Genomic DNA, 26,520 nt, shown 5'->3' with positions numbered 1-26,520 from the left:
GGATGCTTTACTAATCCCAAACTGGGAAATGTTACAGTTGCAGCAGCAGTGTACAGGCACTCAACACTGTACATACTATATAATGAGAAAAACACAATATACTATATACACCTTATTTACATTTGACCTCCCATTTTATGGCCATTATCACCGAAAGTGTATTTTTATCCAGACTCTATGATTAATGAAATGAGAAATCAGGTCAACCACGCCTCTTCACTAAGAGCAGAGTTTCTGTCCATTCATATGATTTTTCAGGCTACGTTAGGAGATGTTTAATAGGATTCTCATACTGACTCTCAAGTTTTCAGAAAAAGCTTAATTTGTTGTGTTGAATTCATGTCAGCGTGACCACCTTTAATAACAAAAGCATAATAAACTACTATTAATGTAAATATAACGTTTGTTCATATTTTAAATGTTATTTTCTTGGTGGAACTTCAATGACATCATCTGCTGCGACTGTTTCCTAACTTCCAGAGGTTACGTGAAGTGTTTCTGTGAGAGAATTCGAAATATCGCGAGATCTGGGAACAGGCACCGTGACTTTCCTGCTTTCTAGCTAGCAGGTAATAAGCGACGCATTTAATAAAGCTGCGGTAAGTTTTATTTTGTTCATATCCGCCGTTTCAATGTATCCGACAGTAAAAAAGCTTCATGTACGGTTTGGACATTAGCGGCGGGGCCTTGTGCTTTCTGTGCCAAGTAAAGCCCGGTATTTTTATGTAGCTAGGAGGCTAGTTTCCATACAAACCGATGGCATTAGCAGTATGTGCTAAAGTTTTTCTGAATTGTATAGCGACGTTCCGTATTATTTTACACTTTAACAGATTGGAATAAAATAATAATAATAAAAAAGAAGGGGGTAGTGGTAGTGGTTGGCGTTTTTAGATAACATTGATGAGTTAGCACCACTAGTGCTGGTGTTAGCATGTAGCTAGGAGGCTCTCGCCCATACAGATCCCTACTTTACGTTTAATACATGTAACTAGTGCATCACTGTATTTACACGTTGACCTGGTTAAAAACATGTCCGTAGTGTTTGTTTGTAGGTTTCTGAACAACCTTAGCTCCGTTAGCTGTCCTCGGCTCACAGCTCAGACCCTGATCCGGTCCGGTCCGGTTCTTCCTCCTCTGCTCATTATAACCGGACAGACTCTTAGTTCCTCTTCATCAGACTAATTAAACGTAGGTTAATTAGAACGAGGGCTGGCTCTGGTACGTTACCCCAGCTCTCCTACACAGTTTCTTTCTCAGTGAGAATGTCTTCACTGTTTACACCAATTCATTTCCTTCCTCCCTGAATGAGGTGAATTCTTCTCTGTCTCCTTTCCTTTAATATCCTCTTCTGTTGCTTTTTCAGTATCACAGCTGCGTCTGCTCAGGTGGCTGTTAATGAATCACAGTCTGTTCTTCCATTTGTGGCTCTGGGCCTCGAGGGGCCTCTACTGTCTCACTGGAGGCTTTGTTTGAAGATTGTCTCATTGTGTTTCAGCAGAACTCAGACATTCTCCAGACGGGAAGAGGAGTTCCCCTTCACTTTGAACACGTTTGCATTAACTCAGTAACTGGTTCTTAACCTGCTTGCTTCCTTATCTTGACCCACCTGTGCGGGAGCGCGTCGCAGCCCGAGAGCAGCTCCTGTTCGTTGCGTCATGTCTCAGAACCCACAGTCGGACGGGGGTCAGAAACACTTCGCCGTGGGTCGGGGGCTCCTGGCCGCTGCAGAGAACTTGAACTTCAACATGAATGAGCAGCGTTCCAGCAGGCAGATGGGGGGCATGGCCTCGGGGGGGGCGATGGGTGGTGGCGGCATAGAGGGCCAGGATGGCGGCGCCCAGATGACCCGGCGTGGTGGGGGGGGCAATCTTGGCAGCACCATGAAGCTCTTTGCCAGTTTGGGGCTGTCGCCCTCCGACCTGGACACTCTGGCTGAAATCCCTGAAGAGGACATCAGCGTGGAGACGCTGCCCCAGATCCTCATGCAGCTCAAGAACCGCAAGGGGGACACAGGAGAGCGGCGGGCGGTGTCCTCCATGTCGGCCAACGCTCCCTACCGAGGAGGAAGGGACGGCTGGGAGGAGCTGGGGAGGATGATGGATGGTCCTTCTCGGGGTCAGGGTTCAGCCCGGGCTCAGCCCTCTGCAGACTTTGGGTTTAGCTCCCTACAGGACGTCTCCTCCAGCCGTGGCTACAGCTTAAATTACAGCGGCGGCGGCGGTGGGGGGGGCAGAGAGAGGCCGTTCTCTAGTGGCATGGGGCCGCCGGCGGACCCTGTCTTTATGCAGAGGAGGATGGGCTCCCCGTCAAACGGAAAAGTTCAAGACTTCTTGGGGGTCATGCCTCCCATGTTCCCCCACGTGTGCTCTCTTTGTGACTTTGACGTTCATTCCACCATGGTGAGTACGTCCAGCCTCCTTCCTCTTTTCCTCTCGGAACAAACTGTAAATGTTTCACACAGCGGCGCTCAGCTCAGGCTTCTGTCAGCTGGTAATCGCCATCATGTTTCCAGGTGAAGCTGGAAGTCCAGGTTGCATCATGTAACGTTCTCACAGCATGCACCATATCTTCATTTGCTCACACTGATACCAGCTTTCTGCAGCTCGACTCACTTACAGTTCAGTCTGACTACAAGTTAACTGGCCCAGCTTCCTCTCAGCCTCTGAGATTTACTTGACAACTTCACTAGCTCCTTTTCAGTCCTGGAGAATCTCCTTGTGATTTTCCAACCATTTTATTTATTACATTTGGCACTAGAAAGTTTTAAGTTTGTGTTTTCTGTCTCTTCTGTCCTGATGTTGGTTTCACTGAGTCTCTGTTTGTATCTGTAGGAGTGGAACCAGCATCTTAATGGACTTCGTCATGCGGAAAACCGACGGCAGCTTCTCAACATGTGAGTCGCTGCGATGCACACTGGACTTTAGGACCACGGTTTATGATGCTAAAACAGGACTTTGGGGTGAAGGGCAACGGAGTATTTTAGGATGATGGTCACAATGTTTTGGCTCATCAGTACAGACAGAACGAATCTCTAATATTTTAATGTGTTTCCAGGTATCCAGAGTGGGACCCTGGCATGTCCTCAGGCAGGAGGTAAGAGCTACTGTTAGCTGGGAGGCTAGAAGGAGCTACTAGTCGCTGGGAGGCTAGGAGGAGCTACTATTAGCCGGGAGGCTAGGAGGAGCTACTATTAGCCGGGAGGCTAGGAGGAGATCCTATTAGCCGGGAGGCTAGGAGGAGATCCTATTAGCCGGGAGGCTAGGAGGAGATCCTATTAGCCGGGAGGCTAGGAGGAGCTACTATTAGCCGGGAGGCTAGGAGGAGCTACTATTAGCCGGGAGGCTAGGAGGAGCTACTATTAGCCGGGAGGCTAGGAGGAGCTACTATTAGCCGGGAGGCTAGGAGGAGCTACTATTAGCCGGGAGGCTAGGAGGAGCTACTATTAGCCGGGAGGCTATGAGGAGCTACTATTAGCCGGGAGGCTAGGAGGAGCTACTATTAGCCGGGAGGAGCTACTATTAGCCGGGAGGAGCTACTATTAGCCGGGAGGCTAGGAGGAGATCCTATTAGCCGGGAGGCTAGGAGGAGATCCTATTAGCCGGGAGGCTAGGAGGAGCTACTATTAGCCGGGAGGCTAGGAGGAGATCCTATTAGCTAGGAGGAGCTGCTATTAGCCGGGAGGCTAGGAGGAGCTAGCATTTTTACCCTGGGCTGATTTCTTTCAGTGGGAACATGTCTCCAGGACTGCTGGGACCGTCCCCCATATCTTCAGGACAGACTGGAGGGATGTCCAGAGGCTGGGGTAAGACACGCGGTCCACAGGGTCCAGGTCCATGTGACTGGCCACTTCATTAGGTACAACAGAGACAACTGGTTCTGGTTCAGCTTCAGTTTCTAATAACTGTAGCTGGAACAGAACCAGGTCATTTAAGTTAAATTAAATGTTACAAAGTTGGAAAAAAAAAGTCTATTTGGTCTAGGACCTGGTGTAGGACCTGGTCTAGGATCCGGTGTAGGACCTGGTGTAGGACCTGGTGTAGGACCCGGTGTAGGACCCGGTCTAGGACCCGGTCTAGGACCCGGTCTAGGACCCGGTCTAGGACCCGGTCTAGGATCCGGTGTAGGACCTGGTGTAGGACCCGGTGTAGGATCCGGTGTAGGACCTGGTGTAGGACCCGGTGTAGGACTTGGTCTAGGACCCGGTCTAGGACCCGGTCTAGGACCCGGTCTAGGACCTGGTGTAGGACTTGAGTTCAATGTTGGAGTATTTGTTTGTTTCCTACCCACTAACACTGGATGTGTTCCAGGTCCAGGTCTGCCAGGGAAGAACCTTTCGGGTCAGAACAAGGTGGGTCTGAGTGAGGTCTGGTCCAGGTCCAGGGCTGGTCCAGGGCTGGTCCAGGACTAAGTCTAACCAGGGTCCATGTCGTGTCCCTCAGCCTAGAAGCAGGGTGGTGGTGGTGAAGTACGAGAGGAAGCCTCTGAGCAACAAGACCCTGTTCTCCTTCACTGAGCCCTTTGGAGTCCTCAGGGAACACCTAGTCCTCAAGAACAAGGTGGGACCAGAACCACAGAACCCTCATTCAGTTCAGTACAAAGATCCCGTCCCGCTGAGACCTGGATCTTTCTGTGTCCCCCAGGCCTTCCTGGAGATGAGCAGCCACGAAGAAGCTCAGGACGTGGTCAACTACTACGAGCAGAATCCGGCGACTCTGTACGGCAAACCTGTGTCCTTCTACCTGTCCCAGAGGCTGGTCATCCAGGTAAGGCCGTCCTCCTGGGACGCAGCAGGTCCATCTCCCGTCAGGAGGAGGTCTCCTGCTCCTCCCGTCCTCATGGAACCAACAACCTGAAGCTGTCAGCTGCTTGTTTGTTTAATGTCGTTGTTTTCAGGATACTGCGAAAATACCATAAAAAACTACTGCGGCTTTAAAACCTCCTGTCCTCTCGTCCTCTGCTCTGCGTTTGTGTCCTCAGAAGGACCAGCCCATGTCCGACCGCATGGACAGACCAGGAAGGGACGAGGGCAGCAGCAAGGTGGTGTTTTTCTCCAACCTGCCCCGAGAGGACGAGAAGAAGAAGGAGCTGCTGACCATCGCTGGACGCTTCGGCACCGTGGACAAACACCTGTTCCTCACAGACCAGGTACAACCAGAACCTGCACTCTGACTGGGACATGTCCCAGCTGGAAGGACCAGAACCTGCACTCTGACTGGGACATGTCCCAGCTGGAAGGACCAGAACCTGCACTCTGACTGGGACATGTCCCAGCTGGAAGGACCAGAACCTGCACTCTGACTGGGACATGTCCCAGCTGGAAGGACCAGGACTCATTGGCCTTGGTCCCTTCATCCCTTTATGTGCAGAGTGCTCACCGCTGGCATCCTGGTGGTGTTACTGCCCCCTGGAGGATGAAACTATGAACAGACGTCTCTTGATTCATTACTAATTAACCAAGTAACTAATGAAGTGATTCCTTCCTCCAGGCGTTCGTCCAGCTGGGGACGGCGGAGGACGCTGAGATGCTGGTCAAGTACTACAGCATGAACCCTCTCACCATCAAAGGGCGACTGATCCGCCTCAACGTCTGCACCAAATACAAAACCCTGAAGTGAGTAAAGTCCTGTTCTAACAGGAACCGGTTTAATCTGGACTAACGCGCTTCAACGTTTCTGCTCCTCAGTGTGAACCGGAGGCTGGGGGGGTCCGGAGGAGACCATCAAGGTGGCAGGAGGAGAACAAACACGCCCGCCGCCTCCTCCTATGGAGGCAGGAGCACCTCCTCCAGCTCCAGAACCTCCTCCTCCAAGTCCAGGACCAGGGAGGAGAAGAAGGAGGAAACAGAGGAGGAGGAGGAGGAGGAGGAGGAAGACAAAGACAAAGACAAAGTGAAGCCTGAGGAGAAACTGACGGTAGAGATGGAAGAGAGGTCAGGAGAGATGGAGGAGGAGGAGGAGGAGGAGGAGGAGGAGGTAACCAAGGAAAACCAAGAGAGGGAGGAGCCAGACAGAGAGGAGTCTGTGAAAGAGGATGAGGAGGAAGAGGAGGTGAGGAAAAGTGAAGAACCAAAGCATTTACCTGAAGATGGTTTCTGACAGGTGTGAATTAAATGCAGGTTACCAACGGCAACAAAGACACACCTGGAGACGTGGGTGGGGCCGAAGGTGAGTTCAACCAGCAGGGGGCGGAGCCAGAAACGGAGCCGGCTGAAACCGAAGCGTCAGCGACCAACGACAAACCCGAGGACAGAGAGGAAGCAGCAGAGAGTTCAGAGGCAGCCGAGGGAGGTCTGCCCGATGACCAGGTCAGTGATGCATCATGGGATGTCTGCAGCAGCTGCAAGCTAATGATGCTAATGATGCTAATGGTTTGTGTTTGATCAGGACTTCCTGGAGAACATGGAGGACTTTGTGACACTGGATGAACTGGAGGAAGATGAAGAAAAAGACGAAGACGACTCCATCGGTACTAATCAGCCATTAGCATCACTGCTAGCATCACTGCTAGCATCACTGCTAGCATCTAGACAGAAGACATTGTTTATTAGTCCATGTATGTGAAATGTCCCTGTCACAGTAGCACAGAATATAGACAAGAAACAATAATGAATTTAACAGGAAAATACAAAATATACAAAAAATAACAACACTGTGAAAAATGTATAGATTAAGAGAAAGACAGAGACGTTCTGCGTGGACAGTGTGGAACGGTGGAATATAACGCCTGAGATTATATCATGTAGTCAGTGAGATCCAGGTCTGCAACAACAAACGATGGTTTTTAATGGATTCATTCTGAGTCGGACGTTAAAGATTTAATTAACCGATAAAATAATAAACGACATGTGAATGTCTTTGAATCAGTGGAAACGTTTTGTTAATGATAAATGACGTCTCTGTTCTTTCCACAGACGACACCAGACGAGGGGTACGTACGGATCCGTATCTGCCATCAGTCCGACTGTAACATGACGTCGTCACACGGAGACGCTCATCAGCTTTAATATCGTTACAGGGGAAGCGGGTGGTCAACATCGTCGGCTTCAGGCGAGGATACAACTTCCTCAACGAGATCCTGGCACTCGCTAAACCCTTCGGGAAGGTGGTCAAACACCTGGTGCTGGACCTGAAGCCTGAGGTAGACTAGACCAGAGGTGGACTAGACTAGACCTGAGGTGGACTAGACCTGAGGTAGACTGGACTAGACCAGACCTGAGGTGGACTAGACCAGACCTGAGGTGGACTAGACCTGAGGTAGACTAGACTAGACCAGACCTGAGGTGGACTAGACTAGACCTGAGGTGGACTAGACTAGACCTGAGGTAGACTAGACTAGACAAGACCTGAGGTAGACTAGACTAGACAAGACCTGAGGTAGACTAGACCAGACCTGAGGTGGACTAGACCTGAGGTAGACTAGACTAGACTAGACCTGAGGTGGACTAGACCAGACCTGAGGTGGACTAGACCAGACCAGACGTGGACTAGACTAGACTAGACTAGACCTGAGGTGGACTAGACTAGACCTGAGGTGGACTAGACTAGACCTGAGTTAGACTAGACTAGACTAGACTAGACCTGAGGTAGACTAGACTAGACTAGACCTGAGGTAGACTAGACTAGACTAGACCAGAGGTAGACCAGACCTGAGGTGGACCTGATTTTCTCTGCCCCCCCAGGCGTTCCTCCAGTTCTCCACGGAGGAGGAAGCTCGGTCGATGGCTAAGTTCTACAACAGTAATGTGACGGCGTCGGTTTGTGGTCGAGCTGTGAGGGTCAATCACTCCATGAGCTACCCCACCATCCAGGTGACTACATCACTACGTTAGCCGCAGGCTAACATCACCTCCTTGTTACTCTACCATACTCTACTGTACTCTACTGTACCATACTCTACTGTACTCTACTGTACTTTACTCTGCTCTACTCTACTCTACTTTACTGTACCATACTCTACTGTACTTTACTCTACTCTACTCTACTGTACTCTACTCTACTGTACTCTACCATACTCTACTGTACCATACTCTACTGTACTCTACTGTACTTTACTCTACTCTACTCTACCACACTCTACCATACTCTACTCTACTGTACTGTACCATATTCTACTGTACTTTACTCTACTCTACTGTACTCTACTGTACTTTACTCTGCTCTACTCTACTCTACCACACTCTACCACACTCTACTCTACTCTACCACACTCTACCACACTCTACTCTACTCTACCACACTCTACTCTACCACACTCTACTCTACTCTACCATACTCTACTGTACTCTACTCTACTCTACCACACTTTAGTGTACTCTACCATACTCTACTCTACTCTACTCTACCACACTCTACTCTACTCTACTCTACCACACTCTACTCTACCGTACTCTACTCTACTCTACTATACTCTACTATACCACACTCTACTCTACTCTACTCTACCACACTCTACTCTACTCTACCACACTCTACTCTACTCTACTCTACTCTACTCTACCACACTCTACTCTACTCTACCACACTCTACTCTACCACACTCTACTCTACTCTACTCTACCACACTCTACTCTACCACACTCTACTCTACTCTACTCTACTCTACCCTACCCTACTCTACTCTACTCTACTCTACCACACTCTACTCTACTCTACTCTACTCTACCCTACCCTACCCTACTCTACTCTACTCTACTCTACTCTACCACACTCTACTCTACCGTACTCTACTCTACTCTACTCTACCTGCGTATTGAGGTGTTTCCCCCCGTGTGCTCAGTGCGGGTCCAGCCGGGTGGTCTACGTTGGGCAGCTGCCCACCACTAAGTTCTCGGACATGTCGGTGCTGGAGCTGGCTCAGCCCTACGGGAAGGTCAGGAAGTATTTCCTCAACAGGATCAAGAGAGAGGTGGGTAGGTAGGGGGCGCTGCAGGTCTCTGAGCCCAGAGTCTGCTGGTGTCTGATGTCTGTCTGGACCTTCGTCCTCAGTGTTTCATCGAGATGGACCGAGCCGAGGACGCGGAGGGAATGGCCGAGGCTTGTAAAGCCAAACCACCCAAGATCAATGGCAAACACCTGACGGTCTACGTCTGCAGGAAATACAAGAAGCTCAAACACGGGTGAGTTTCACAAAAAACCTGGTTCCACCTGGTTCCACCTGGTTCCAGCAGGACGTTCTCTGAAAGGATCATTCATCTCGTCTGTGTTGGTCCAGACACCGATGTCCAACCAAGAGGGCGACCAGCAGCCCCCCTCCAGCATCACAGCAAGAGCCCCCAGCCAAGAAGACGAAGGAGGAGACGGGACCAGAGGAGGAGAAGGAGGAGAAGAAAGAGGAGGAGAAGGAGGAGGAGGAAGGAGTCCAGAGCTGTGCTGTGAGCGGAGGTGAAGAGACAGAAGCAAAGATTCCTGACGTTGGTGAAGAGAAGCCGAACTCCGAGGACGTGAGTCACATGATTCACATGATTCATCTGCTTTAAACTGAACTATTGACGTGCAGCTGGTTCTAAAACATGAGATTAACTCCGTCCTCTCCACTAACGTACCTAATGAAGTGGCCACTTCTGTGTCCTCACTAATTAAAAGTTCAATTATTTAAACTACTTTCTGCTCATAGTGAGTTATATAAATATTATTAAATATAAATATTAGAGGGGGGACTCAATTTATATGAATAAATGAATAAATAATTAACAATATTTGCCCAAAAAGGGGCAAATCTTTTTATTTAAATGGATTTTATGGGACAACTGAATCAAGTAACAGACATTAATATTTGAAAGTCTTTTAATGTCTGGGAAAATGAATTTAATTGCATTTCAATTTGAAACAATAGAAAACAAAGTAAAAACTAATTTGAGATTAATTACATTATATTTTTTGAGTCCCACCCTTAATAAATAGATTTATATAATATTAATAATATTATGGCGCAACGTGAAACTAATTTAAATGTTAAACTCATGTGAACAACAGCTAAATATGTTGATGCTCTGATCCGAGGTGAGTTAGCTCAACGGGAGCTAAATGCTAATGCTAACCTGCTCCTCTCAGCTGCAGGAGGAGAAACCACAGGAGGAGGTGAAGGAGCAGGAAGCTCCTTGTCCTCCTCAGAATAAACCAGGAGTTGCTTCTCTACCGTTGCCACCGTACGACGCCGACAACCCCATAGGTAGGAGGAGTCACCTGACCAGTGAGCTCTGATTGGTTGTTTGGTCATAGCTGATCTCTGATTGGTCGCTGCTCCTCCAGGTGTGGAACACGTGAAGATGGGTTATTATTGCCGCGTCTGTTTCCTGTTTTACTCCAATGAAGAAACGGCAAAGAAAACGCACTGTAGCAGCCAGACGCACTACGACAAGCTGCAGGTGAGACAGGCCACGCCCACACAGACGTCATGTGTTCAGGTCAACGTGATGAGGATGAGTTTAAAGTCGTCAACGTGTTTTTGTTCCAGAAATATCTGGAGAAGGAGCAGATGAAAGCTGAGAAGAAGAAGAAAATGAAGAAGTCGACGTCATGAGAAGCTTTTACTTTGGTTTTGCTTTGGTCTGTCGCTGCCTCTGATTGGACGCTTCTCTCTGGGACTTTAATAACAAGCTGTGATGAATCGTTCTCCATCATCAACATTTTCCCGTCAACTTCAGTTCGTCTGTGTTCAAATATTTTTTTTTTTTAGTGAGAATCAGCTGCTGATTATTTTTAGAGTTCACACTAGAAAAAACTTCTACAACAAAAACTGAATGTTGTTTTTTGCTTCGTGAATCGACGACTCATCGACCAGGAGACGGTAGCTTAGCCTGTTAGCATGGCTGTGTTTAAGCTTTAAGGTGGAACTATTTCTTAGCTGTGTATCCCTCCGCCCCTCGTTTGTTCTTTTAATAAACCAGTTCCCTCAAATACAATGTTTGAGTTCATTTATTCGTTTATATCAAAGCTTTAAATCGAACCAACCAGGCCGTCAAACTGATTTTAGTTCAGGGGCCAAAACCAGCAACATAACTTTTCTCTAAGTTTTAATCCAAATAAATACAAGTACATTCATTACAAACGTCTTGAGGATAAAAAGAGCCACAGAGTTTAGTTCTGAACGTGTACAACTGAAACAGTTGAACCCCTAAAGCAAACCAAAGAGCCTCTGGTGGGCCGGTTTAGGGCCGTGGGCCTCATGTTTGACACCTCTGCTCTAAATGTCGAGTCCATGGTCAATAAAGTGACTGATTCAGTTCGTCCACGGATCCTTCCCCGTCTCCTCCTGCAGGAAGAAACCAGAGAAACGGTTTAGTTTTTCATTCATCTGTGGACTGAGACATCATGACTCTGCTGCCCCCTGTTGCATGAGTGGTGCATAGGTCAGGGTTTCCATGGTGACCTGGTATCGGCTGTAGTGCATCAGGCTGCTGCAGTGTTCAAGTTTGGCTTCGTCCTCGTCAGCGAAGATCAGACGACACAGGTTACAGAAATAACCAACGACCGGCCGGACGAACTCCGCTCCTGAAACAAACAAGACCATCATGGTCTCTGTGGACCCTGGTCTAGGTGGACCCTGGTCTCTGTGGACCCTGGACGTCATCACATTCTACCACTGAGCTCATTATCCAGAAGAAGATGGAGATTTACACATGGAACTCCCCAGGACGCCAGCCACCAAGGCTACATGCTACGCAGCAATGCTAAGCTACCAGCCACCAAGGCTACATGCTACGCTACCAGCCATCAAGGCTACATGTTACGTAGCAATGCTAAGCTACCAGCCACCAAGGCTACATGTTACGTAGCAATGCTAAACTAACAGCCACCAAGGCTACATGCTATGTAGCAATGCTACGCTAACAGCCACCAAGGCTACATGCCACATATCGATGCTAAGACTCAGAGGTGTCAGTGTTTAGAACATTAAAGTTGCTGTAACGCTGGAGGAAACATGAAGAACCACAGACTCTGAATGGTTGATGGTTCCTACCTACAGGTCTGGACGGGTTCTCTGCTGCTGCAGCGCCACCTCTGGCTCCAGACTGTCGGTTCACCCCAGAGCCCTGAAAACACTTGGACGTCGGGTCTGAGGACTCAGCCTGTTCACATGGTGGTTTTGGGGGATCTGCAGTCAGGTCTGGATCTGGACCTGGTTCAGATGTGTCCTTCTGCACAGAGACACGAGGAGGCGTTTCCTCCTCATCCTCCGGCTGCTTGGTCTGGTTTACTCCTCCTCCGCTCCCGTCTCCTCCTTCAGTCTTTGGGGTTTTTAGAGGAACCAAGTTTTTCTCAGGGGTTAATTTTCTCTTTAGCTTCTTGTTTTCAGGAGCACGAGCCTCCTTCAGGGAGAGGACGACCTCCCCCTCCTTCTCTGGAGTCTTTCTTGAGGACTCCTTCCTCCCCTTTGACCTCCTCTCGGTCTCCTCCTGGTCTGAAGACCTGGATTTGCTTCTCCTCTCACTCCTCCTGCTGCTGCTCCTCTTCTCGTTGCCCATCTCAACGGGCCACCTGCAGAGACACTGGAGATGAGGAGGAGGCAGCAAGGAGACAGGAAGGGAGGAGACAGGAGGTGTGAAGAGGAGGAGGAGAGAGAGAGTGTGAGGAGGAGGAGGAGAGAGAGAGTGTGAGGAGGAGGAGGAGAGAGGGAGTGTGAGGAGGAGGAGGAGACAGGAGGTGTGAGGAGGAGAGAGGGAGTGTGGTGAGGAGGAGGAGGAGTGTGAGGAGGAGGAGGTGGTCTCTCACCCGTTGCTGAGGCTCCTGTACTTCCTGGAGAGGAAGGCCTGGAGTCTGCAGCCACTGAGGGAGGCGGAGCTACAGCTCAGCTTCATGGCAGCGTTCACAGCTTCAGCAGAACTGGACATCTCAATGAAACCCTGCAACGAAACCAGTATCACACCAGATACCAGATATCACACCAGATACCAGTATCACACCACATATCACACCAGATACCAGATATCACACCACATATCACACCAGATACCAGTATCACACCACATATCACACCAGATACCAGATATCACACCACATATCACACCAGATACCAGATATCACACCACATATCACACCAGATACCAGTATCACACCAGATACCTGATATCAGACCAGATACCAGATATCTGACCAGATATCAGACCAGATACCAGATATCTGACCAGATATCAGATATCAGACCAGATATCAGATATCAGACCTGATATCAGATATCAGACCTGATATCAGATCTGATATCAGACCAGATATCAGATCTGATATCAGACCAGATATCAGATCTGATATCAGACCAGATATCAGATCTGATATCAGACCAGATATCAGATCTGATATCAGACCAGATATCAGATCTGATATCAGACCAGATATCAGATCAGATATCAGACCTGATATCAGACCAGATATCAGATCTGATATCAGATCAGATATCAGACCTGATATCAGACCAGATATCAGATCTGATATCAGACCAGATATCAGATCTGATATCAGACCAGATATCAGATCTGATATCAGACCAGATATCAGATATCAGACCTGATATCAGACCAGATATCAGAAATCATAGTAGATATCAGACCAGATATCAGATATCAGATATCAGACCAGATATCAGACAGCAGAGACAGAAACGTCCCGGTCCTGGGACCATGGACCATGGACCATGTCTGACCTCTCGGCGGCTTCGGATCAGGAGGTAACGCTCCGCCCTCCCCAGGCCTTGCACCACCCCCAGGAACTCTGCATCCGTGTAGAATCGCAGAGGCAGGTTCCTGAAGTAAATGACTCGGCTGGAATCAGACGGAGACTGAACAGATCATGACGTGATGTTAAAACAGAGAACAGCTGATATTTAGGACACGCAAAGAACGAAAAGTATCTCACATCTCTAATCTAATCTGGCTTTGCTTCCTTTTCTTAATCTGTGGATTTGTACTCTGTAGATGTAAAACGAGTAATTGTTTGTTCTAAAGAAAATCAAGTATAAAAAGGAGAGAACATGTGGATCTGGATCTGGACCCATGACCAGAGACTCACTCCAGGATCTTGTGGAACTTCTTCACCTGCAACACATAAAACAAACGAACGTGATGAGACGTTTGGACCCGAACACGTTGTTGGAGCGAAGGATAAACTAAACTCCACCTTGGTCCTCAGACTCCTCCTCCTCCAGCTCATCCAGGGTGATGCAGTTCTCCAGGTCTATGGGGAACCCTGGTTCTTCCTGAAAGACAAAACCACATGAGTGGTTCCTGAGGGTTTCAGTCCGGAGAGACGCTCGGCTCCTGGTGTCGACCACATTCACCCGAAACCTCGTCCTTCTGGGGCCGAAGCTTGACTCTACACATTCTACAGGTTCAGTTAAAGCCGGGTCCAGGTCCAGGTCCAGGTCCAGGTCCAGACCTGGACCTGGACCAGATCCTGGACCAGATCCTGGACCAAATCCCAGACACCTGGACGTTGAATGTGATTGGTTCTACAGGGACAAGCTCCGCCCACAGTGAAACAACATAAAGTTTTCTAACCTCGTCCTCCAACAGATGAGTCTCTGGTTCCTTCACCTCCTCCTCTCTGTCTTTCACCTCCTCCTCTCCGTCCTCCTCCTCTCCGTCCTTCTTCACCTCCTCTCTGTCCTTCACCTCCTCCTCTCCGTCCTTCACCTCCTCCTCCTCTCCGTCCTTCTTCACCTCCTCTCTGTCCTTCACCTCCTCCTCTCCGTCCTTCACCTCCTCCTCTCCGTCCTTCACCTCCTCCTCCTCTCCGTCCTTCTTCACCTCCTCTCTGTCCTTCACCTCCTCCTCTCCGTCCTTCACCTCCTCCTCTGTCTTCACCCTCTCCTCCTCCTCCTCTCCCGTCACTTCAACCTTCCTCCTGTCCTTCACCTCCTCCTCTCCGTCCTTCACCTCCTCCTCTCCGTCCTGCTCCTCCTTTCTGTCCTTCACCTCCTCCTCTCCGTCCTGCTCCTCCTCCTCTCTGTCCTTCACCTCCTCTCCGTCCTCCTCCTCTCCACCTGTCAGACAGTTAAACTCTTTCTTTAGATCTTGTCTTTTATTATAAACACTGAAACCTCCTCCGTTGTGGTTCCCACCTCCTCCTGGAGAAGCCGGAGTCTCCTCGGGGCTGTGGAGCTCCTCCTCGACGTCTTCATCCTCCAGGTTCTCTCCGTCCTCTGCGATCACCTCCATCCCTTCGATGTCCGTGTCCTCTGAAGACGACCTGCAGGGACACGTCGACATTTACATCAGGTCATTCACAATAACTATCATCTGTTTTCACTGAGTGATGTTACAATTCATGTAAGGAACCATGGCATGGTGGCTGTTAGCTTAGCACTGACATGTAGCATGCCTTGGTGGCTGTTAGCTTAGCACTGACATGTAGCATGCCTTGGTGGCTGTTAGCTTAGCATTGACATGTCGCATGCCTTGGTGGCTGTTAGCTTAGCATTGATACGCAGCATGCCTTGGTGACCGTTAGCTTAGCATTGATACGCAGCATGCCTTGGTGACCGTTAGCTTAGCATTGATATGTAGCAGGCCTTGGTGGCTGTTAGCTTAGCACTGACATGTAGCATGCCTTGGTGGCTGTTAGCTTAGCATTGATACGCAGCATGCCTTGGTGACCGTTAGCTTAGCATTGATATGTAGCAGGCCTTGGTGGCTGTTAGCTTAGCACTGATACGTAGCATGCCTTGGTGACCGTTAGCTTAGCAACAGGAGAAATAAAATGTCCAAAGGTTGAATTGTGTGAACGTTGCCTCCTGTAGTGAATCAGTAGCATTTTGGAGCCAGATTCACTTTAAGAGGTAAAAACCCAACGTGGAGGAACTTTGGTTCTTTGTGGTGTTAGTTTTGTTCAGAACTTACTCCTCCGACTGTTCCTCATCGGAAGCTTCAGGTTTTTGAGGGGGAACCGGTTCCTCTTCGGCTCTGGGCTGGACTGGATCTGCTGAGAGGAGAAGATCTTAATAACTCAGCAGCTGTGACAGAACTCAGGTTTAAAGTTAAACGGTTTTAAACTGAGCTCCATGGATCCGGTCTGTTTTCTTACCGGGTTTCTTCGGTTCCACCCTGTTCTCTCCTGTCCCGGTTCTGGTCTGGGTACTCGACTTGTCTTCTGTTTTTTCTCTGGACCTGGACCTGGCTCTGGTGACTCTGCTGGATGTTTCTCTTGATTTGTCTTTGGACCTGGTCTTTCTTTCTCTGGACCTAGACCTGGATCTGGATCTGGATCTGGACCTGGGTCTGGTCCGTTTTTCTCTGCCAAACTCATCTCTGGATCTGGACCTGGTCTTTCTTTCTCTGGATCTAGATCTGGACCTGGACCTGGACCTGGTCCATTTTTCTCTTCCAAACTTGTCTCTAGACCTGGACCTGGTCTTACAGTCTGTCCTGGAGTCTTGGCTGCTGCTCCTCGTCCTCTTGGTCTCCGTCATCTGGTCTTTCTCTGGACTTGAGCTCCTCATCTTTTTGGTTGGACCTGCTTCCTCTTCACACTTCCTGGCCGAGGGGAGCCCCCTGCAGGACGGAGGAGGAGTTATTGATCTGATGACCACCTGGTTGGATTAGCTCCCTGTTCACAGGACTGAACCATTCATCACTCATAGCTCCTGCTCCACTATCCACGTTTCAAATCTCATTTAAAGAGCTTCCTGTCTGAGGCTATAGAGACTCTGTCCTCCAGCACAGAATCATAGTCTGGAGCCGCAAAACACAACAGCTTAGACACGTACAAGCTTCTTTTAACCGTTACCAACGACATACAACAAACTAGGCTACTTAAACCTGCAGCTCTGTTTCAGTCCTGTTTCAGTCCCGTTTCAGTCCCGTTTCAGTCCCGTTTCAGTCCCGTTTCAGTCCTGCTTCAGTCTCGTTTTAGTCTCGTTTCAGCCCTGTTTCAGTCCTGCTTCAGTCTCGTTTTAGTCCCGTTTCAGCCCTGTTTCAGTCCTGTTTCAGTCTCGTTTTAGTCCCGTTTCAGCCCTGTTTCAGTCCTGTTTCAGTCCCGTTTCAGTCCTGTTTCAGTCTCGTTTCAGTCCTGTTTCAGTCTCGTTTCAGTCCCGTTTCAGTCTCGTTTTAGCCCTGTTTTAGTCCCATTTCATTCAAGTTTCAGTCGCATTTCAGTCCCGTTTCAGTCCCGTTTCAGCTCAGCCCCCGTTACATAAAGACTCGGCTCTGGTAATGAGCTGGCCGGTGATGCTCACTTCAGGCTGCTGTATTCTCCAGAGAAGGAGACTTTGATGGAGTCGCTGTTGATCTTCAGGGACTGGGTTGAATAATACTCCACCAGCTTCCGAGCGTCAGAATCATTCGTCATCTCGACAAACGCCTGGAACATGAACCCAAAGCTGAAGTTACTTTCGACCCAAGTCACACATGTTGTCCTTCATGTATGAGCTGAGATGTCTCACCACAGACGGCAGGAACAGAGAGTAGAGCGGTGAACCGAAGCGTCGGATGATGCTCATCAGGTCCGACCGTCCATCGTCTCCCGTTGGGGACGGGGTGAAACTCACCACTCGAGAGCTCTAACGAGGGACACGACCAGAGAAGAGTCCTTACAGGACGCAGACTGGGGACATTTAACACCAGGGAGGGACCGACTCTATGTTCCTGCCCAGTACGATATATTTCATTTTAAAGAACATCAACATTAACACGAATTACCAATAAATAAATTACGTACACGCATTAGGCCGTGTTGTTGTTTCAGGTGGTGAAACATGTTTGTTTTCTATCTTGCTTCGTTGTAACTTTTGCTCAGCACCTCACTCAGGTCAACATCCTCCTTTTGAATCCAAAACGCCTCCAGATAACGAGGATGATTCATGTTTTGGCTCCAAGTCAGATTCTGCTCCGTCACCGGCAGCTTCATGTTCAGCTCATTTTCTTTCTTCCTTTTTAATTTCCCCGCTGTGTCTGTGGTGTGTGTCTGTAGTGTGTCTGTAGTGTGAGTCTGCAGTGTCTGTAGTGTGTGTCTGTAGTGTGAGTCTGTAGTGTGTCTGTAGTGTGAGTCTGTGGTGTGAGTCTGTAGTGTCTGTAGTGTGAGTCTGTAGTGTGAGTCTGTGGTGTGTGTCTGCAGTGTGAGTCTGTAGTGTCTGTAGTGTGTGTCTGTAGTGTGTCTGTAGTGTGAGTCTGTAGTGTGTGTCTATAGTGTGTGTCTGTAGAGTGTCTATAGTGTGTGTCTGTAGTGTGAGTCTGTAGTGTCTGTAGTGTGTGTCTGTAGTGTGTGTCTGTAGTGTGAGTCTGTAGTGTGAGTAGTGTGAGTCTGTAGAGTGTCTGTAGTGTGTGTCTGTAGTGTGTCTGTAGTGTGAGTCTGTAGTGTCTGTAGTGTGTCTGTAGTGTGTGTCTGTAGTGTGAGTCTGTAGTGTGAGTAGTGTGAGTCTGTAGAGTGTCTGTAGTGTGTGTCTGTAGTGTGTCTGTAGTGTGTCTGTAGTGTGTGTCTGTAGTGTGTGTCTGTAGTGTGTCTGTAGTGTGTGTCTGTAGTGTGTCTGTAGTGTGAGTCTGTAGTGTGTGTCTGTAGTGTCTGTAGTGTGAGTCTGTGGTGAGTCTGTAGTGTGTGTCTATAGTGTGTGTCTGTAGTGTCTGTAGTGTGAGTCTGTAGTGTGAGTCTGTAGTGATTCTGTAGTGTGAGTCTGTAGTGTGTGTCTGTAGTGTGAGTCTGTAGAGTGTCTGTAGTGTGTGTCTGTAGTGTGAGTCTGTAGAGTGTCTGTAGTGTGTGTCTGTAGTGTGTGTCTGTAGTGTGTGTCTGTAGTGTGTGTAGTGTTTCTGTGGTGTGTGTCTGTAGTGTGTGTAGTGTCTGTAGTGTGTGTCTGTAGTGTGTGTCTGTAGTGTCTGTAGTGTGTGTCTGTAGTGTGTGTCTGTAGTGATTCTGTAGTGTGAGTCTGTAGTGTGAGTCTGTAGTGTGTGTCTGTAGTGTGAGTTTGTAGAGTGTCTGTAGTGTGTGTCTGTAGTGTGAGTCTGTAGAGTGTCTGTAGTGTGTCTGTAGTGTGTGTCTGTAGTGTGTGTCTGTAGTGTCTGTAGTGTGTGCCTGTAGTGTGTGTCTGTAGTGTCTGTAGTGTCTGTAGTGTGTGTCTGTAGTGTGTGTCTGTAGTGTCTGTAGTGTGTGTCTGTAGTGTGTGTCTGTAGTGATTCTGTAGTGTGTGTCTGTAGTGTGAGTCTGTAGTGTGTGTCTGTAGTGTCTGTAGTGTGAGTCTGTAGTGTGAGTCTGTAGTGTGAGTCTGTAGTGTGTGTCTATAGTGTGTGTCTATAGTGTGTGTCTGTAGTGTCTGTAGTGTGAGTCTGTAGTGTGAGTCTGTAGTGATTCTGTAGTGTGTGTCTGTAGTGTGAGTCTGTAGTGTGAGTCTGTAGTGTGAGTCTGTAGTGTGTGTCTGTAGTGTGAGTCTGTAGTGTGTGTGTCGATCTGTCGATCCACAGCAGCATGAGATAAGGTTTGTGTTGAGGAGGCGTTCGCTGCCTCCATGACCTACCTGGAGGAAGTGAAAGGTGTTGGAGATGCTGAACTCCATCTGCTCTCCGTTCACAGTCGGAGGATAGTTGACATGAAACTTGACCAAGTCCTTCGCCTGATCCACCGAACCCAGCTCCATAAAGGCCTACAGGGTTTAAAACCAAGAAGCAAGTAGGTAGGCAGGTAGGTAGATACTGTGGTGAAGCGATAGGTGGGTAATGTGGTAGGTAGGTAGGTAGTGTGGTAGGTAGGAAGGTAGGTAGGTAGGTAGGAAGGTAATGTGGTAGGTAGGAAGGTAATGTGGTAGGTAGGTAGGTAGTGTGGTAGGTAGGAAGGTAATGTGGTAGGTAGGTAGTGTGGTAGGTAGGAAGGTAGGTAGGTAGGTAGGAAGGTAATGTGGTAGGTAGGAAGGTAATGTGGTAGGTAGGTAGTGTGGTAGGTAGGAAGGTAATGTGGTAGGTAGGTAGTGTGGTAGGTAGGAAGGTAATGTGGTAGGTAGGTAGTGTGGTAGGTAGGAAGGTAATGTGGTAGGTAGGTAGGTAGTGTGGTAGGTAGGTAGGAAGGTAATGTGGTAGGTAGGTAGGAAGGTTATATGGTAGGTAGTGTGGTAGGTAGGTAGGTAGGTAGGTAGGTAGTGTGGTAGGTAGGAAGGTAATGTGGTAGGTAGGAAGGTAATGTGGTAGGTAGGTAGTGTGGTAGGTAGGAAGGTAATGTGGTAGGTAGGTAGGTAGGTAATGTGGTAGGTAGGTAGGAAGGTTATATGGTAGGTAGTGTGGTAGGTAGGTAGGTAGGTAGGTAGGTAGTGTGGTAGGTAGGAAGGTAGTGTGGTAGGTAGAAGGTAATGTGGTAGGTAGGTAGTGTGGTAGGTAGGAAGGTAATGTGGTAGGTAGGTAGGTAGTGTGGTAGGTAGGTAGGAAGTAATGTGGTAGGTAGGTAGGAAGGTTATATGGTAGTATGTGGTAGGTAGGTAGGTAGGTAGGTAGGTAGTGTGGTAGGTAGGAAGGTAATGTGGTAGGTAGGAAGGTAATGTGGTAGGTAGGTAGTGCGGTAGGTAGGAAGGTAATGTGGTAGGTAGGTAGTGCGGTAGGTAGGAAGGTAATGTGGTAGGTAGGTAGGTAGTGTGGTAGGTAGGAAGGTAATGTGGTAGGTTGGTAGGTAGTGGTAGGTAGTGGTAGGAAGGTAATGTGGTAGGTAGGTAGGAAGGTTATATGTAGGTAGTGTGGTAGGTAGGTAGGTAGGTATGTGGTAGGTAGGTAGGAAGGTTATATGGTAGGTAGTGTGGTAGGTAGGTAGGTAGGTAGGTAGGTAGGTAGGTAGGTAGGTAGGTAGGTAGGTAGGTAGTGTGGTAGGTAGGAAGGTAATGTGGTAGGTAGGAAGGTAATGTGGTAGGTAGGTAGGTAGTGTGGTAGGTAGGAAGGTAATGTGGTAGGTAGGTAGTGTGGTAGGTAGGAAGGTAGGTAGGTAGGTAGGAAGGTAATGTGGTAGGTAGAAGGTAATGTGGTTAGGTAGTGTGTTGGTAGGTAGGAGGTAATGTGGTAGGTAGGTAGTGTGGTAGGTAGGAAGGTAATTGGAGGTAGGTAGGTGGTAGATAGGAAGGTAATGTGGTAGGTAGGTAGGTAGTGTGGTAGGTAGGTAGGTAAGTTAATGTGGTAGGTAGGTAGGAAGGTTATATGGTAGGTAGTGTGGTAGGTAGGTAGGTAGGTAGGTAGGTAGTGTGGTAGGTAGGAAGGTAATGTGGTAGGTAGGAAGGTAATGTGGTAGGTAGGTAGTGCGGTAGGTAGGAAGGTAATGTGGTAGGTAGGTAGGTAGTGTGGTAGGTAGGAAGGTAATGTGGTAGGTTGGTAGGTAGTGTGGTAGGTAGGTAGGAAGGTAATGTGGTAGGTAGGTAGGAAGGTTATATGGTAGGTAGTGTGGTAGGTAGGTAGGTAGGTAGTGTGGTAGGTAGGTAGGAAGGTTATATGGTAGGTAGTGTGGTAGGTAGGTAGGTAGGTAGGTAGGTAGGTAGGTAGGTAGGTAGGTAGGTAGGTAGGTAGGTAGGTAGTGTGGTAGGTAGGAAGGTAATGTGGTAGGTAGGTAGGTAGGTAGGTAGGTAGGTAGGTAGGTAGGTAGTGTGGTAGGTAGGTAGTGTGGTAGGTAGGAAGGTAGTGTGGTAGGTAGGTAGGTAGGTAGGTAGGTAGGTAGGTAGTGTGGTAGGTAGGTAGGTAGTGTGGTAGGTAGGTAGGAAGGTTATATGGTAGGTAGTGTGGTAGGTAGGTAGGTAGGTAGTGTGGTAGGTAGGAAGGTAGTGTGGTAGGTAGGTAGGTAGGTAGGTAGTGTGGTAGGTAGGTAGGTAGTGTGGTAGGTAGGTAGGAAGGTTATATGGTAGGTAGTGTGGTAGGTAGGTAGGTAGGTAGGTAGGTAGTGTGGTAGGTAGGAAGGTAGTGTGGTAGGTAGGTAGGTAGTGTGGTAGGTAGGAAGGTAATGTGGTAGGTAGGTAGTGTGGTAGGTAGGAAGGTAGTGTGGTAGGTAGGAAGGTAATGTGGTAGGTAGGTAGGAAGGTTATATGGTAGGTAGTGTGGTAGGTGGGTAGGTAGGTAGTGTGGTAGGTAGGAAGGTAATGTGGTAGGTAGGTATGTACATAGACTCACCAAAGAAGGAAACATGAGGATTTTGATGATCTTTCCAAACGGCTCAGACAGTTTCCTCAGATAGGCCTCGTCCACCGACTGAGCTGGAAACTTGACACACACCACCTTCCCTCTGTCAGACGTCTACCAGGAAACAGACGAGAGGCTGAAGCAGGAGCAGCTGGACTCAAACAGGATTTATAAAGGATATAAAATGGTCTTTACCTTCTTCTGGAAGCTCCTGTTTGTCTGAGCTGCTGCTGCTGAACACAAAATAAAACCACACGTTGAAGGTGAGAACAGCACTGGACTACACTGAAGTTCATCCATGTTTTTATCTCATCAGGACATGATGTGTCAGTGGTTGCTAAGCAACAGTGAGGCTATATTCAGTCTATGGAGACAGGAGACAGTTTAGAGACATTTAGACATTATTACTGGTTGGACACCTGATAGTTGTGGACATGGTCCTAAATAGTTTTAATGAAATAGTTGTAAATAACTAAATGTGTTGATGAGCTTTAGAAATGTCCAGGTTAGATTTACATTCTTCTAGAAATGTTTGGTTCAACATGTTTGTGGTTTTCTAACTTGTTCCTCCTGGATCTGATGGTTCTAGTCTGGTTTTAGCTCCAACATGTTCACACAGTTTGACAGAATGAAACAATAAGTGTAAAGTCTCACATGTGAGGTTGAGCTGAAAGAATGAAACCAAACCAGGACCGAGGTGGATCAGAGTCAGACTCTGGGACACTAGACTCTGGGACACTAGACTCTGGGACACTAGGACACTAGGCTCTGGGACACTAGACTCTGGGACACTAGGCTCTGGGACACTAGGACACTAGGCTCTGGGACACTAGGCTCTGGGACACTAGGCTCTGGGACACTAGACACTAGACTCTGGGACACTAGACTCTGGGACACTAGGCTCTGGGACACTAGACTCTGGGACACTAGACTCTGGGACACTAGGCTCTGGGACACTAGGACACTAGGCTCTGGGACACTAGGCTCTGGGACACTAGGCTCTGGGACACTAGACACTAGACTCTGGGACACTAGACTCTGGGACACTAGGCTCTGGGACACTAGACTCTGGGACACTAGACTCTGGGACACTAGGACACTAGGCTCTGGGACACTAGGCTCTGGGACACTAGGACACTAGGCTCTGGGACACTAGACTCTGGGACACTAGACTCTGGGACACTAGGCTCTGGGACACTAGGCTCTGGGACACTAGACTCTGGACTCCAGAGAGTTAAAACTCATTTTTATTCTCTGGCTTTTAGTTCAGTTTGAGAGCTGATCTTTTTATTCTGTTCAACTCTTGCTTTCAGTCTTACTGTCTCCTCCGAGCAAAGCTTTGGTGGATACTTGTTGTTTTTAAATGTGTTCCAGACATAAAGTGATTTGTTTACCTTGGTTCTGATTGGCCGCTTTTCCTTTACCCTTCCCCTTCTCTGATTGTTCGGTGGACCTGAAACAATAGGAGGGTTTTATTTAGGACTGTGACGCTACTGAGCGCCAACGGTAAAGTGTCAACAACTCCACCTCCAGCAGAGATTTAGAGCTGAACACTTGGAGGAAACGTCTTCTAGAAACACAACAGGTCCAGATGAGAGTCTGTAGATGTTGGATATTTCAGAATGAAATGACTTTATTAGTCCCTGAACTAGACAAGAAAACCTGTCCATAACAAACCACAAGATGCAGGAGAAATAGTTCATAGTATATTCTGCTTGTGTGCATTTAGCAGCTTTATGGAGGACGGGATAAAAGTGAATGAAAAGTGAGCGAAAAAAAATGAATGCGTTAACTCCAATTAACTATCTGCGCTAAACAGCACGTTGGTCCTCTCCATGGGACATTTGAGGACAAAGACACCAAGAGGGACCAGTGGAGACACATAAAGTATCATCACACTCTGCAGGAAGGAGTTTTCTTTCCAGCTTCAAACAGCACATGAACCAAGCCAAGCATACGTTAGCCGGGGATTCTGCTAGCACTTGGGCTAACGCGGCTAACAGCTGGAGACAAACCAAGACAAACCAAGACAAAGACAAGCTGCCAATGCTGCTGCTAATATGTGTCCACTCCTGCAGCCACTGTTCACTGGGAGACACTGTTCTCAATAAGAAGCGTCAGCTCTCCTCTGGTTGGACAATGTCCACAAGTTAGTTTGTCTCCGTAGCAACAGGGACACATTCATGTGGACGCATGGTGGACAAAGAAAGACACTAAAAGCAGTTCAGTTGTTTCAACAAAACAACTGTTTAATCAACACGTTATGTGCGGATGCATCCTTTTCTTTCTTGAGCCTGGTTGTTCGTGCAAAATGAAACGTGATTAATATAGATGAAGAATTAATGATTTTTAATCGTGATGAATCGAAATTAATCCACAGCAACCCTGTGATTTATCTGATTAAAATGAGTTTTAATCCCTCTGACCTGAGGACATGACTACAAATTCACTGCATGATCAGGGAGGGATAATATTCTGTCCTCTCTCTGGACGACCAGTATCCACCTTCAGTGGACTCCTGTCATTTCCTCTGCTTCGCTCCATTAATAATGTTTTGTACCTTTTCCCCATGAACACGCTTGACTTTGGCGTCGGTGCTGGATTTCCTGAAATCCATGATCATGTTCTTTCATTTCATTTAGGAGAACCAGACAGATATTAGACAGTTACCTGCTGACCGTCTCCATGCGACAGTCCCACTGTGGGAACCTGGAGGACACACAGAGACAGAAGCGTAAAGAGACCAGCTGGTGTTGGTGGTGGTTGTGGACCAGGAGGGAACTTACTGCTGCAGGAGGCTGAGCTGCCCGTCCGCATGCTGGGACCCGTTCACGTGCTGAAGCCAAACCTGAAACACAGAGAAAACACCACAAGGACTCAACCTGCTGCTGGAGACGAGGCCGAAGGCTGCAGCTCCCTCCCTCCCTCCCTCCCTCCCTCCCTCCCTCCACCAGAGCCTGACTCACCAGCTTTGAAGGGGGGCGGGGGGGTGACTTACCTTCTCTGACAGCACAGTTATGTCACAAAGAGAGCACGAGTGAGGGAAGGATGCTGGAGACGAGCCATGGAAGTCCAGGGCTTGTTTCTCTGAGGGTATGAGGGCCGAGGGCCAGCTGGTCCTGCTGGAAGAGGGTCCAGACTCACGGCGTCTAGGGTGGTGCTCCTTAAGGGGGGGGGCAGGAGGAGGAGGTCTGTACTCAGCTGTTCGGGCCTCGGAGAAACGAGAAGGACGAGCTTCTGGGGCCGGGACGAAAGGGGGTCGGTCCTGAGTCTTACCGTACTCAGAGGGGCCTGGTCTGGGCCCGAAGCCCGAGCCGCTGGTCCTGGGACTCCCCCGGTGAGTCTGGACCGGCTCAGATGGAAGAGGTCCTGGTGTAACCCGCTGGTACTGAAGCAAGTGGCCCTGGTGGAGCTCCTCTCGGCCTCTGGGCGGGTAGACCCCGGAGGACGAGGACGAGGACGGACGAGGAGCGAGGGCCGCCTCCTTCTGGCTCTGGATCTGTTTGAGGATGAGCGGCAGCGACTCCACGGTGAGGACGTCTTCAGGGAGCTCGGCCAAACGCACGAGGTCCCCGGGCTCCAGCCCACAGCTGCTCAGGATGCTCAGAACGCCGTCCTGTGACCACTGAGCCGACGGCACCGAGCCTCTGGAGGAGGACGATGAAGGAGGAGGAGGAGGAGGAGGAGGAGGAGGAGACCGGCGAGGTCCGGGGTCAGGTCTGAGGTCAGAGCGTCTGAACGGGTAGTTGTGAGACATGACGCTTTCCTTTCTGGTGACACGATGCGAGAAGTGTGACGAAAAGATGGAAACGCTTGAGCTGAAATGAACCTGAAACATAAAAGTGTGAACGCACAGGAACAGACATGTTCAGACGTCTCTGAGGAAACGGAGGAAGAGGAGGAAGAGAAGGAGGAGGAGGAGGAGGAAGAATGATCCCGCTCAGGCTGCAAATAACCACATGATTCACACAACACATTCTAACTGTTATATTACATATAGTAGTGACTTAGTTCGTATTTATTCTTATTTACTGTCACGCAGAAACCTCAGCGCTATGTTCATGTTTCATGAGGAGAACGACAAAGTGTTTCAATTTAATTTAATGCTCAAATATTCCAGCACCAACACCATCAACGAGCTTTTAGCGGTTTTATTCATAGGACATGAAAAAGAAAAACATGCACCTGTTCATAATAACTAATTAGTCTCATCAGAAGTCACTGTAAACTTTAATAACGACTCGGCTAAAAACATTAGCTTCACGGGCTAAAAACATTAGCTTCACGGGCTAACTCTTAGCTTCACGGGCTAACTCTTAGCTTCACGGGCTAACTCGTAGCTAAAGGCGGAAGTAAAGAAAGACTTACCTCAAATTAACTGTGAGAAAAGTTCAGGAACAGACGGTATAAAAGAGAGAGAAAGAGTCGCTACGTTTAGTATATACAGTCAAACCAGTTCAGTATAAGCAGAGAAG

The 26,520-nt window shown here is 48.5% G+C and overlaps 2 protein-coding genes across 6 annotated transcripts; one reads left to right on the top strand and one right to left on the bottom strand.

The window, feature by feature from the left end:
• On the top strand, positions 1-10,900 carry matr3l1.2 (matrin 3-like 1.2). 5 transcript variants are annotated; one of them, XM_047584706.1, is made up of 22 exons: positions 1-599; positions 1,499-2,399; positions 2,832-2,893; positions 3,055-3,093; positions 3,726-3,802; positions 4,308-4,348; positions 4,440-4,556; positions 4,641-4,763; positions 4,978-5,145; positions 5,487-5,611; positions 5,684-6,047; positions 6,116-6,304; positions 6,384-6,465; positions 6,911-6,927; positions 7,015-7,137; positions 7,679-7,807; positions 8,776-8,904; positions 8,985-9,115; positions 9,211-9,439; positions 10,050-10,167; positions 10,248-10,363; positions 10,453-10,900. In XM_047584706.1, the coding sequence occupies exons 2-22, from the start codon at positions 1,656-1,658 to the stop codon at positions 10,516-10,518; spliced, it is 3,189 nt and encodes a 1,062-aa protein (XP_047440662.1). In that variant the 5' UTR covers positions 1-599; positions 1,499-1,655; the 3' UTR covers positions 10,519-10,900. The 5 variants fall into 5 exon arrangements, with proteins under 5 accessions (XP_047440662.1, XP_047440663.1, XP_047440664.1 ...); XM_047584707.1 differs by having other exon boundaries at positions 507-599; positions 1,364-2,399; XM_047584708.1 differs by having other exon boundaries at positions 513-599; positions 1,496-2,399.
• On the bottom strand, positions 10,896-26,520 carry LOC125007848 (matrin-3-like). Its single transcript, XM_047584711.1, has 22 exons — positions 26,414-26,520; positions 25,044-25,923; positions 24,832-24,893; positions 24,716-24,754; positions 23,440-23,498; positions 22,241-22,278; positions 22,037-22,159; positions 19,429-19,554; positions 17,371-17,487; positions 17,164-17,288; positions 16,014-16,480; positions 15,830-15,911; positions 15,093-15,179; positions 14,828-14,936; positions 14,711-14,776; positions 14,109-14,187; positions 14,001-14,026; positions 13,636-13,770; positions 12,711-12,841; positions 11,959-12,476; positions 11,368-11,489; positions 10,896-11,250 (listed from the first exon to the last, which is right to left on the bottom strand). The coding sequence occupies exons 2-22, from the start codon at positions 25,881-25,883 to the stop codon at positions 11,218-11,220; spliced, it is 3,384 nt and encodes a 1,127-aa protein (XP_047440667.1). The 5' UTR covers positions 25,884-25,923; positions 26,414-26,520; the 3' UTR covers positions 10,896-11,217.

This window comes from Mugil cephalus, chromosome 5, assembly GCF_022458985.1.
Source record: "Mugil cephalus isolate CIBA_MC_2020 chromosome 5, CIBA_Mcephalus_1.1, whole genome shotgun sequence".
Taxonomy (NCBI): Eukaryota; Metazoa; Chordata; class Actinopteri; order Mugiliformes; family Mugilidae; genus Mugil; species Mugil cephalus.
Note: the sequence above shows the minus strand (reverse complement) of the source record. Positions and strands in the feature narration are given on the sequence as shown.

Coding starts and splice junctions, on each gene's coding strand:
- matr3l1.2 (XM_047584706.1), top strand. CDS start 1,656: ATGTCTCAGAACCCACAGTCGGACGGGGGTCAGAAACACTTCGCCGTG. Junction 7,138..7,678: donor TGCTGGACCTGAAGCCTGAG/GTAGACTAGACC, acceptor CTGCCCCCCCAG/GCGTTCCTCCAGTTCTCCAC. Junction 9,440..10,049: donor AGAAGCCGAACTCCGAGGAC/GTGAGTCACATG, acceptor TGCTCCTCTCAG/CTGCAGGAGGAGAAACCACA.
- LOC125007848 (XM_047584711.1), bottom strand. CDS start 25,883: ATGTTTCAGGTTCATTTCAGCTCAAGCGTTTCCATCTTTTCGTCACAC. Junction 13,771..14,000: donor AAGTTCCACAAGATCCTGGA/GTGAGTCTCTGG, acceptor TGATCTGTTCAG/TCTCCGTCTGATTCCAGCCG. Junction 12,842..13,635: donor TGATCCGAAGCCGCCGAGAG/GTCAGACATGGT, acceptor GTTTCGTTGCAG/GGTTTCATTGAGATGTCCAG.